Source organism: Thermobia domestica, chromosome 11, assembly GCF_964235325.1.
Source record: "Thermobia domestica chromosome 11, izTheDome1.hap1.1, whole genome shotgun sequence".
NCBI lineage: Eukaryota > Metazoa > Arthropoda > Insecta > Zygentoma > Lepismatidae > Thermobia > Thermobia domestica.
In genome coordinates, this window is record NC_137464.1 from 108,912,398 (window position 1) to 108,925,279 (window position 12,882).

General features: G+C 35.1%; 1 protein-coding gene across 1 annotated transcript in view; it reads left to right on the forward strand.

The window, feature by feature from the left end:
• The window catches only part of LOC145663644 (uncharacterized), a 46,888-nt gene that overhangs the window by 20,362 nt on the left and 13,644 nt on the right, over window positions 1–12,882 (forward strand). The window contains exon 2 of the mRNA XM_081729749.1: window positions 11,771–12,467. Within this exon, the coding sequence (XP_081585875.1) occupies window positions 11,771–12,442 (672 nt within the window). The 3' untranslated portion in view covers window positions 12,443–12,467. The remainder of the gene's footprint in view (window positions 1–11,770; window positions 12,468–12,882) is intronic.

Genomic DNA, 12,882 nt, shown 5'->3' on the forward strand with positions numbered 1-12,882 from the left:
AACCATATTTATCGGGTCTTTTCGGGCCTCACTTTGTAAATATACTGTACAACGATATATATTGCACCGTTCTTTCTGAAGAACTTTTAAAGTACAAGTGCAAAATTAAACCTCTAATTGCTGTCAATAAAAATACAATTTTGCGTTGATTATTAAGTTTCTGCAATTCGGGCTTATTTCGGGCTCATTTGATTATCACGCTAGCTCGGGCCGGGCTCGGGCCTAAATGCTAAAACGTATTTCGAACTGGGGTCGGGCCTCACATTGTATGTAAATTCACGGGCCGGGCCGGGCTCGGGCTAAAAATTCTGGCCCGTGCAGACCTCTACTCAACGAAAGTCCGTTGACCAATAATATTACAAATGAACAAGTAGATGACTTTATTATTTTTTTAAAAAGTGCAAATTCTAAACTTGCCCTGTTACATCCAAGGAGTAGAAGGACTTGAAAATCATCATAGAGGGTACTTCTTCCGCTTTCGGCGTCAGTGCACGTGATGGCTACTTGAAAGCAAAATTGGAATCTAGAGTTCGTAATCTGACTTAACGAACAAAAAGTGACTATAAAGTCCAAGAAGAAAACTAGAAGAAAATCTTGGCCTGCCCCTTAATAAAATCATGTTTCCCAACATAATTTGAAGTGAGTGGATTTCGCAGTCCAGCCACCTCCTGGTGGTGAGATCTGGGTTGTTTTCAAAGCAGAATAAGCTATGAAAATAAGCGAGGCGCTGTACAATAATTAATTAACTGTTAGTAAATACAAAGCTAGTTCTTTTATTTAGTCTTTTATATCGCAAAACTTTCCAATAAAAGTGTCAAAACTAATTGGAAAACATAAATAGAAAAGAGGTATTTTAGTCTAAAATTGAAAATTTTTGACCAAAAGCTAAGTAAACCGAATAGAAAACCACTTCTGAGACACAAAATTAATATATTTCTGATAAACAAAACAATAAACGACCATAATGCAGAAAAAAATACATAAAATAGAAAAATAATGACATTTTTGTGAAATTGTTGTGCGTGTTACATACCCAAATCACTATCAAAATTTCAAGGTCGATGCGCGCCACCTAAACGACCTCCAAAAAATCTCTTTAAAAAATCAGGCGTCTTTTTGGTCACAAATGGTCACTTTTCTGCACTACTCACCTTAACATTTTTTTTTAAAAGAATCTTTTCGCTACACCCTATTATGCAACTCCAAGATAGAGCAAAATATTTTATTTTTGTGAAAGATGTATTACACAATTTCCTTTATTCTTTTATCAGAATTTGAAAGTAAATGTACTAAAACATTGTTTGGGCTTGAAAACGCTAAATGCCAAGGAACAGGTAAACATTATTTTTTATTTTGTTCTCTACGTGAAACAAGTACCATATACGAGCTTTTAACGCGCCTTTAGCCTCGTAGACCCTACACGAGCCTTTAACACTTTTTTTTTTTTTTTTAAAGGTTTACGAATGTATTTCCTCTCTTGTATGATTTGAAAGACATGTTTTTCTTGCTTGACTGTACAGTAGTCCTGATCGCTTGATTGTAGTATTTAGAAATGCTTATATATATATATATATATATATATATATATATATATATATATATATATATATATATATATATATATATATATATATATATATATATATATATATCGGGTGTTGCAAAATAAGTGTGACTCCTGGAAGGTGACTCCTGCCACTGAGACAAGAAAAAGTTCTCTTGAACATTCGGCTATCAGACATAGTTTTGGATCTATAAGGTGCCGAAAGCGTGGGATAATGACTTTCGGACGCCAATAGTTCGGAAGCTATCCAATGTAAAGAGGGCGAGTAAAAAATTCACTGAAGAAGCCATACCTGCTGTACTGAATTTTGCATGTTTCACAGTCCTACCATGCACGCGCAAGGGATTCCCCAAAGGAACGTAGGCAGTCCCGGATAATCTGCTAAATGAAAATTGGTCTAAATGGATATGAATTGATAGGATTTCTATCAGGTAACAATAATTCGTTTGTATTAAGTCGATATCTGGAACAAATACAAAATGGTGGACACCTTCATTAACGTTGAGTGTGGTTGCATAATCGCCAGGTACGGATGCTGGCCAACAGTGACGTTCTGAGCATTAAGTGTAGCGAATTTGTACTCAAATGCACTAGAAGGACATCTGGAGTGTAGGTAGAGCACAACAGATGAAGGAGGGTGATTCACATGTGTGAAAACACTTAACGAAAAATGCCCAGAAATGCACTCATACTCAGTAAACATGAGTTCAAAGCGTCGGAAATGTAAAGATTAGCGTCAAGAACATGAAAGCCATTGCCAATTCACAAATAATATTCCATCAATCCGATGCAATATGATCTGCACAGTTGCATACCAATAAGGGTGCAACAACTGAGGCCAATTTGAAATTGTGCAAGGGGACTCTCTAAGAAACTGGGTAAACTAAATGAATGTCACTAGTGGAATCGCATGATCGATATTGAAATGTGTCCAATGTGTGTGTTGATATCGACATGTAGCTAAGTTTTGTATAATTTGAGTTTATTTTTTCGTGTCCCTTTGGATTTCGAATTAAAAAGAAGAGTTCGGCATAAATTCATTGTTCGTCGTACGTTATGCCTCAGACTAGTCAAGACTAGTGTTGTAAAATTTCCGGAAATTTTGAACAGGCTGGTAAAAAGCCGTTTTTTCCGGTTTCTTTCCAGAAAAATTGGAAAAATTGGGAAAATAACAAAAATCTTTTTATTAGGTTAGTTTTTCTAGTGACGGAACCGTTTTTTTTTCGAACGCGTGAAAAATGTAAATTGAGAAATTTCAATATTGTGAATATTTGAAAAAGAAGCATTCGGAAATTGAACTGTTGTAATTATTCTTGAAAATTAATAATCGGAACTTACTTCCTTTATGTGCCTTTTAGTCGTTTACTCCGGTTGTGCATTAATTACAGAACTTTTTACAATTGCATACACATCTACCATAATGAAACGTTACTGTTGCATCAAATAGAGCTCTTGAATGAAACTGAGTTCTTAATGTGCTTTTTGATCTGTTGAAATTTTCTTAATTTTAACTAAATTACTTAAAAGAGAGAGCAGTAGGATAACCTCACTAATACTCATGCACTAAACATATAATTACTATTGTTTAATATTCTAATATACACTTTTATATAAACTTTATGTACAAAATTTTATGTAAATGATTACCTGCTTTCTAGTGCGACAAATTATTTACAAGTGACTATATTTGTAACTTAACAACTATTGAACCACCAGACTTGATCTCGATAAAAATTTTCAACGTAGATGAGGTTCGGGCCTGGGATGGATTTTACCATTTCACTTTGAAAGTGCAACTTGGAGGAAGGAAGTTCAGAGATATATATTGAAAATTACCGAACTCATAATGTCGAACTCATAATTTTCGGAGTTGCTGAAATGAACAGTGATAATTTCCGATGAAGCTTAAATTGAAATTCAGTACTGCAACTTGGGAGAGGGGGAGGGGAGATACATAAAATGGTCAAAAATGATCGATATTAGTGTGAAATCCATAGTTTTCGTGGTTGCTGAGATGAACAGTAACTCTTCGGATGCTGTTTAAATAAAAATCAGGAGAGGAAAGGGGGAAGGGGAGATATATAATTATGATTGAAAATAGCCGATATCAGTGTCGAATCCTTAGTTTTTGGGGTCGCTGAAGTGAACAGTGACACTTTCAATGACGTTTAAATCCAAATTTATCTGGAAGAAGAGGGATATATATATATATATATATATATATATATATATATATATCGTAGAGCGTCGATTATCCGAACGTCGGTCAACCGAACGACCGCTTAACCGAACTGTGTACTCGCTCGCACCTCTGTTACTCTCCCACCCTACCGTCCATCATCCCCCTCACTCCCAAACCAAGTTTCCCACAGTAGTCGCCGCACTGAGCCACCGCTGGCGGAACATTGCTTCTAATGGGGCCTTCATAAGGCGCTGCTGACCGGCCAAGCCGCCAGTCGCTGTGTTTCAACAATCAGCACACTTCTGTCGGTTTGGCACTGGCTGTAGAAGTAGCGGCAGTATCAAAGCTGTTCACAGCAACAGCTGCGTCCGCTTAGAGTTGAGGCGTGCCGCGCATGGCAAATAAACATGTACAGTTCGATTATCCGAACACCATGTCCCCCAAATCGACGCTCTACTGTATATATATATATATATATATATATATATATATATATATATATATATATATATATATATATATATATATATATATATATAAATAAATTATGCAAAATGATGGATATTAGTGTGAATCCGTAGTGATATCAGTGTCGAATCCAAAGTTTTTGGGATTGCTGTGATGAACAGCAACACTTCCGATGCCATTTAAATCCAAATTCAGAACCGCAACTTTGGTCGGAAGAGATATATAAAAATGACTGAAAGTGGCCGATATTAGTGTCAAATCCATAGTTTTCGGAGTCGCTGCGATGAGCAGTGACATTTCCGATACTGTTTAAATCCAACTTCATCCACGCAATTTGGAGGCAGGGAGATATATAAATATAATCGAAAATGACCTATACTAATGTCGAATACATAGTTTTTGGGTCGCTGAAGTGAATAGTAACACTTCCGGTGCCGTTTAAATCAAAATTCATGCTCGTAAGTTGGGGGAGGGAGAGACGGGAAATATATATAAAAATGATCAAAAATGACCGATATTAGTGTCGAATCCATGTTTTTTTTTTAGGGTCCTGAGATGAACATTAACTTTTTTGATATTGTTTAAATCCAAATTCAGCACACAACTTGGGAGAAGAGAAGGGGTGGATATATAAAAATGATCGAAAATGGTCGATATACTGTCGAATCCGTAGTTTTCGGAGTAGCTGAGATGAACAGTGACACTTCCGATGCCGTTTAAATCCAAATTCAGCACCCATTAGTTACTCCTAAAGGGGAGAGTAACATGTAAAAGTGACAGATACTAGTGTCGAATTCATAGTTTTTGGGGTCACTAAGTTCATTGGTAACAGTTTTCGTGCCCTTTATACCCAAAATGAAATTTATTCTTCCCCTGCGAAGAACGGGTATTCTGCTTGTCTTTAATAAAAACGAACGGAAATTTCACATGTTAAATTCTTTAATATATTTGTCACTGTTCAAATTTACACACTTGTGCGGTGTATGTGCGTATATGTAAATAATAAAGAGTTTTTTTTTTATTAGAAATCAAAAAAACTAAAAAGTAAAATTAAAAGCTGTTGCTTTAAGTATTTTTTCCTGCTAGCGAAATACGTTGTATATATGCTGCAGACACGTTACAGCAAATAAGATTGGTATCAGGCGAAGAAATAGTTTTTAAATTATATTTTTCGGCTTTTGTCAATATTTTGGAACAAAAGATTTTTTCTAATGGCTTCAAAATTTCCGGAAATTTTATACAGTACAAGGAGGATACGTATCTCCATAAAATATATATTTGATTTTAATATAGTGGTATGAACTAAAATGATTCTGGCCCTGTTATTTTAACACTTCCTTGCTATAAAACGCTAACTTTATAAGATTAATTAAGATAATTTAAATGCGTCTATATTAATTAAGCTAACTAGGATTATATTTTTGTATCTTTTGTAGCCATAACTCCATTCTATCACGATGCTTACTTTAAAGGAGTGGTGCAAATTTATTTATTGCCACAAAATTTCCCTATTCTAATACAAGAAACATAACTACTCAATGATATTAACTGTAAACTAGTAAATATAAAATAGTTTTCATTTTAAAAGCATAATGTAGTAAAATATTCGAAAATTTCAATTTTTCCCAATTTTTCCGTTTTTTCCAAGCTCGGGAAAAACGGTAAAAAAAACTTTTTTTTTAACCCAAAATTTCCGTTTTTTTTTTCCAGGCCTTTACAACACTAGTCAAGACTTAAAAGAAACGAGTAGTTTCAACTCAAATCATAGTGTCACTTGATACTAGTCGTATACCCAGTGGCGTAATTACAATTTTGTTTCGGGGGGGGGGGGAGCTTGGCTAACTTTGTTCCTGGAAATGTGAAAATTCTGCAAGATATTTCATTTACTTTAATATAGTAAATACAATTTCGGGTGAACGCTTAAGCCCGGAAGCCCCCCCTAAATACACCACTACATATACTAATGAAATTATGAAAAGTTTCGAAACTTAATAACAATTAAGTACTACTTCTAGGAACAATGTTTTAAAGTCGTATTTTCTGTAATGGTGCTTTCCTCTTCTCTACTGTATATGGACATGGACATGGAAAACTACCGCTCGCCTTGCCCTAGAAAATATATGAAGGAGCTATTAAGCTATTACTCTCGAATTTCTTTTAAATGCCATGAAATGTAGTACGGGAAGAAATTGATATGTTTGAAGACGTTTCAATCCTTGCATGTACTGTTTTGCTGTTGAATGTCTATTAATGGAAATTGCGTTCCACCATTAAAAAAAAAAAAAAAAATGATGTAAACTAAGACGTTATGTTTCTTTTGACAAAAAGTAATGACCAGGGCCCGGATCTTGTTGACAAATCAACTTTTTTCTGTTACGCGTAGGACAAGGCAACTTCAAATAAAAACGTTATCCGTCAACTCAAGGTTCTAAAAGTATATTGTTTTAGGGTCAACTTTTGGTCACTTTTTGCCGTTTTGAAGTTTCAGGCCATTTTTTAATATTTTAAGGTAATTTTCAGGTCACTTGTGGTCTTTTTAGTCTTTTTCTTCTACATAAAGAAATCTTAAAATGAGCACTGTTCACGGATTTGACAAATACGAAGTTATCTCTTTTCCTGGTTCCTGATTATTGGGGTGGAAAACTGCATTTCTAAGAAGCTAATGAACACTAAGTTGTAGCTGGTCGACTAGAGGTAGGGGTTGGTCGGTGGCCAAACAGATGGTTTTAGATCATTGACCACAAAGGATGTGATCACGTGAATAACTAACAATGGGTTAGAAGACGTACAAAGATTTTAAACGGGGATTTTATCTATTATTCTCATGTATACAGTCTCCATTTGCAAACTTTTATACGCTGGTGAAGTAAACGTCATTTCCGCCTCCTGTTCAGCTAGTTGGTTACAAACAAACCAGCTTTGAGCGGGTTATATGAAGAAGTTTACATGGTACTCGCCTATGAAAATGGTTTGTTTCGTTTTCGGATATAACCATAACAGTTTAAGAGGTTCATGCAATTTTTTTTCAAGAACGAAATTAGAAATATTGTACTATATAACATATTAAAGAGAAATAAAAACAAAGCCACACTGTACAACAAGTGATATAGTGATTAATTACTTATTGGGCGAACATATATATCTCAATGTTTTTGAAGAGCACTTTCTCTCCTTGCATATTCTGCGAGAAAGAAATTAATACACATATTTTTACCAAAGCTCCCTTGCTCTATCTTTTTTTGTTTGTTTGTTTGTGACATTTCTAGGATAACTTCGCTGTTTAATATATATTTATACTCAGAACACTTAGTAAACCGATAATTGAATCACACGTTTAAACGCATACTATAATCTTCGAACAGTGCCTGCCCCAGCATGGAGTGTGATACTTTCCTGCCTACGCTCTTTCCGATCCTGACCAGCGTAAGTTCGATAACAGTTTTACCTTTGTGATTACATATATGCAGGGGTGTAGCCAAGGGGGGGCCCATCGGGGCCCGGCCCCCCCAAATGACCAACTCTTAAAACATCATCGTAAGATTACCTCGTTTCAGTCACTTTAAAATAACAAAGTTTACATATAATTAATAATTTACTGTAAAATAGTATGGAAAAATACTATTTTACCATACCAATCGAAAAATAGTATGATATATCTTCCTTACACCGATCGGAAAATAGTATGGTATACTTTTTCTTTTCACAGCAGATTACACAATTTACTGCGATTTATATTTGACAGTTTGAAAACAAATGTTTTAACAAGGTACTATAAATACTACCATACAACAATGGTACTAAACTGATTTGTAAGTAGGCCGGCATTACCTTTCTTGTATGCTGTAACTAATGTTAAAAAAAAAAAAAAAACATACTTAAATCAGATGGAAAATTAGGTGAAAACGACGTTATTCGGTTTTTCCGTTTGGATTCCAATTAATCGGTAATTTTCAATTATTTTTACGTCACCATCCCGCTTAGGAGTACTAATGGGGACTAAAATTTGATTTAAATGGCATCGAAAGTGTCATTGTTCATATCAGCCACCCCGAAAATTATGGATTCGACATTAATTCGAGGATTCGATGCCAGAAACTCATCTATGTTGAAAATTTGATCGTGATCGGTCGGGTGGTTCAAGAGTTAACTTACAAATGTAGTCACTTTCATTATATAATATAGATAGATAGATAGATTTTTCCATTATTTTGGAAAGTTGTGAACTATAGCCTATATAAATTGAATCATACAGTAGGGATTCCAAGATGCACTAGACACCAGCATGAATGGTGAGGAACTCTGTGTGTCTTGCAATACAACAAAACTCCGTTTTGTGGCTATCGCAGCATTGCATTTACGACACACGCTTTTCTAGAGTTAGTTGTTAAGAGATAGTAACCACCGCTTTAAAATTCCTTCGTGTTCCCACTCGTATTGCTATTTTTGAGAATATTATTTAAAACTTTTGATTCGAATCGTTACAAACTCTTTTCTTCTCAGAGGTTTCGCATGTGAAACAGAAGAAACTCTTTTTCGTGAAATAATGTTTTCCGCGACGAAACGATCCACGATTTGCAGACCAAAAGATATTAAAAACCGAAAGATATTATAATTCGTCAGATATTAATATCGTACTATTTTTTTTTTTTCAATTTTTGAATTTATTCGCATTCTCGCACTGTTTTAGGACAAGAAGAATTTGTAAAGTGGTAAACTGAAGTCCAAAGTCCAAAGAAGAAGCTCGAAAAATTGTTCACAAACGTGATGTCCCTGCTCCTTCACGTTTGCAGCCACTTCTAATCTGTGGTCGACGAGGAACAGAACTTTGCGTCGTTGACACTGGCGAACTTCAAATGCAGGAAGCATCCTGGATCTCGGAAGAAGAGGTCGATGTTATTTCTTTAGATTCTGTTCTAACTGCATCTTCCGCAGTACTTTCTTCTTGCCAATCACCAGTGACCTAAAATGATGGGTGCGATTCCCTTAGGCAAACTACATTAGTTTTGAAGAATTAGGATTGGTTAATTAAACAACCTTATAGGGTTAAAATATTACGGGTCTACCATTTTTTAATATTTTGATTTTTTGGCGAAAAACGCTACAAATATATTCACAATAATATAAGCATTTTGTAATAAAAAGTTTTACCATTAAAAATAGTTGTGTATTGTAATAAAATAATCAAAATAATGAAAAAACAAAAATCAAAAAGTGTTACGTAACAAAGTTGAAGAGGTTCGGCCTTGCGTTACGAAGTGTGACAAGGAGGAGAACGGGGTAAAAATTGGTCAAAAATAGCGTTACGAAATATGTGGAGTGCCCCTAAAACAGTAAATGAGATATAGCTTTTAATATTTTTTTTTAAGTGACGAATAATAAATAAATATTTTAGTCAGGAAATTTTAAAGAAGTTAAGTGAAATTTCAAAGAAAATCACTCTTATGAAGATACAAGGGCTTAAACTAAAATAGTTATGCAGAAAGGTATAACGTTTGGCGGGGACAGTACTTATTGGTTAAACATAATAAAAACTACCTGGAATATAATTTATGGATAAAAAACGAATAATAATAATAATAATAATAATAATAATAATAATAATAATAATAATAATAATAATAATAATAATAATAATAATAATAATCTAAAAACCAGCTTTTTAGTTTTCCGGAAGGAAACTAAAATTTTCCGTTTTTTTCCAGGCCTCAAGAGCACTAGCTGCAGCACAATTTCTTTGGCTTTGTACATTGTAGCTGGCCCCCCCTAAAAAACGACGGGCCCCTCCTACATAAAACTGCTGGCTACACCCCTGCATATATGTGTATAAATTTGAAACTCTTGATACAATTGAGATTTGCAGGCAATGGATTTTGGTAAGAGTATAGTACGGGCAATATAGTAAAGTTTAAACCGGACTTGTTAATTTCTCTCATCCCGTTTGACATAAAATATAATTGCTCCATCCTATCGATCTACGCTAAGTACGCATGAAAAACACGGGATCACTATTTGAAAATTTATGTATAAAATTTGTCTAATCTACGAAAATACTTCTGTGTAAAAAAAATTATTTATGTAGAGGGAGAACGTAGAAACAGCGTTAAAAATGTGCCATGGTTACTAAGAAATTGAAATGCAAATCCACTTGTAGTGATTACTAGCCCTGGCTAGTGTACGCTTTCCGTACCTGTCTTTCTTTCACGCATACCCAACTTCACTTATCCGCCTGCTCCCTACAGATGCATCCTACATGCGCTCGAACTTCAAGCTGCAATTAATCATCATAGATGTAGTGTTACGTGAAGTGACCACCCAGCGTAAGTTGGTACGTGTTCTACTTATGAATTTTAATACATGTATATGCTGGCATGTTACAAATCTGTACGTCGTTTGTAGTAGACGCAAAGAAAATAATTCAGATAACATTAGGACATTATATAGGATAGTGAGAGAGTTATTATTTATTATTTAATTATTTCTGGGTCGCATTTCAACTTCACCAGTGCCAAGCAAAGAATGGACACTCGCTAACAAAAGAATGAGGAATAAATTAAGAAATTATTTCCACGAAGATGCTGTTTCTGAGATTGTGCATTCGTAATTGTATGCTTTAAAATGCATTGGTTATTCTAGCGCTGTACTCCTTCGTTCCGAATATCTTATCACTAATTTTATAAACAAATGTCTTCCATATTAAATATTTTCACTGAAGCTAAACAAACAATATGACAGAAGTATATAGCATAACAATTTTCAATAATTTTAATTAAACTCAATTTAAAATTATTATTAAGGGACACTCATGTACATGCTTGGGATTCTTGCTCACTTGTTGTCCAGCAAGTTATTGGTGATTGAAGGAATTAAAATGTAGAGTAATTTTATTTCATATTATGATAAATGTAGCCTTCCTATAAGTATAAAGTAAATATATTCACTGCTATTCGTGAACATATAGACTTTTTTTTTTTTTTTTTTTTTCGTAATTTTAAGTTCGTCTTTTACAAGACTTACAGCTGCCACATACAACGCCATTGAAACTGCCTTAACAACCACCTTAGCAACAGATTGTTTGTAACCAATATGGCTGCGCCCAGTAAATTTCACAGCAGACGACTTCAGCAGCGTATTGTTTAAGTGTGTTTCCTAGTTTCAAATCGGGAGTGAATTGACGCTTTCAGTACGTACAATGCCGTACAATGGACTGATCCATAGGCTGCAACTAACTGAAACAAAACTTTTGAGAATGAGTCAGAAATGGTAATTAAAATCTAATAGATATTCAAAAATGACAATGTTTAACGAAATAAAAGTTTAAAAAACAAATTTTAGGGTCAATTTTTGTGAATTTTAGGGTCATTTTAGAGGAATTTTAGTGTCATTTTATAGGTCACTTTTTAGAAAATTTTAGGTCAAGAAGATCCGGGCCCTGGTAATGACTGTTAGAATTTTGAGTAATACCGTACTAACCATTTTGAAATTAATTTTAAATGTCTCAACCGATATATTTAGCCTACGTAATGTGAATTTAATATCTATTATTTTTTTCATTGCAGGAAAAGTTGATTATGTTTAGATTAACCAGATTCCAACGCCCAGTACGGAACACAACAGCCAACAACGCTACAAATATGGAAGAGAGAGGAACAGTTGGGCGTCAGAGAGGAGCAGCAGAGAGTCGTCGTGGCTCTGCCATTCCTGTTATAGCTGTTCCTGCCACTCCTGTTGTTGCTGTTCCCGCCATTCCCTACAGCACTACTATTGTCACTACTGCGGTGATTAACCGTACTGTTGGCACTACAGCAGTTACTACAGTTAACTATAGCTTTGGTTATGGCCGCGTTATAGCCATTCCTGTTATCGCAGCTGCTCCGGCATATACCAATATTGCCTATGGTGTTCCTATGGCTACAATTTTACCTCCAGTTACCAGAGTAGTTTGTGCTACTCCAGCCATTGTTGTTGTGATTGAAGCTGCTAACATACGTTGTACTACAGGTTATGTCGTTAGGTCCGACAATACTTACGCCGTACCTGCCGCTCTGTCTCGCATTGCTGCAGTTCGAGTAGCTGAAGTTCCAGTCAATGCAGGTTTAAGGGGCGGCTACACTGCTACTTTACCAGAAACTGATTCCGTAAGGGCTGTATCTGTGTCAGGTGGTGAACAAGTTCCGACAACTCCACCTGCTGCTCCTGCTACACCTTCAGCCCCAACTCGTAAGAACTGAGATCGCAACCACAACATTGTTTGCGGTAAGTCACTATGTTAATTCTAATATTCAAAATGATATATATTCACAACATAAGTGAATGAAGTTACTGTTTGAAATGGGGGCTGATTATCGACACGTTAAAGTAAAAGACAGTAACTGCATTAACTTATGTTGTGGCTCCAGGTAAATGGCAACGTTGCGTTTTCATTTAATATTGGGCGTATAAAGAGTGTACAGAACAAACGGCTACCTTCATTTTAGATTGAAAACATCATATTTGGGGACGGTTTTGGCTACGTATATGCAAAGTGAATCATAATGCCTATGAGGTAGAAGAAACTATCATTATTGTAATGTCCGGGTTGCATACCTTCTAGATCTTCTGATTTTTGTACTGCTCGTAGTTATATCCATTTCACGCATTTCTTTACTTTAAAATATTTTGCATTACTGAT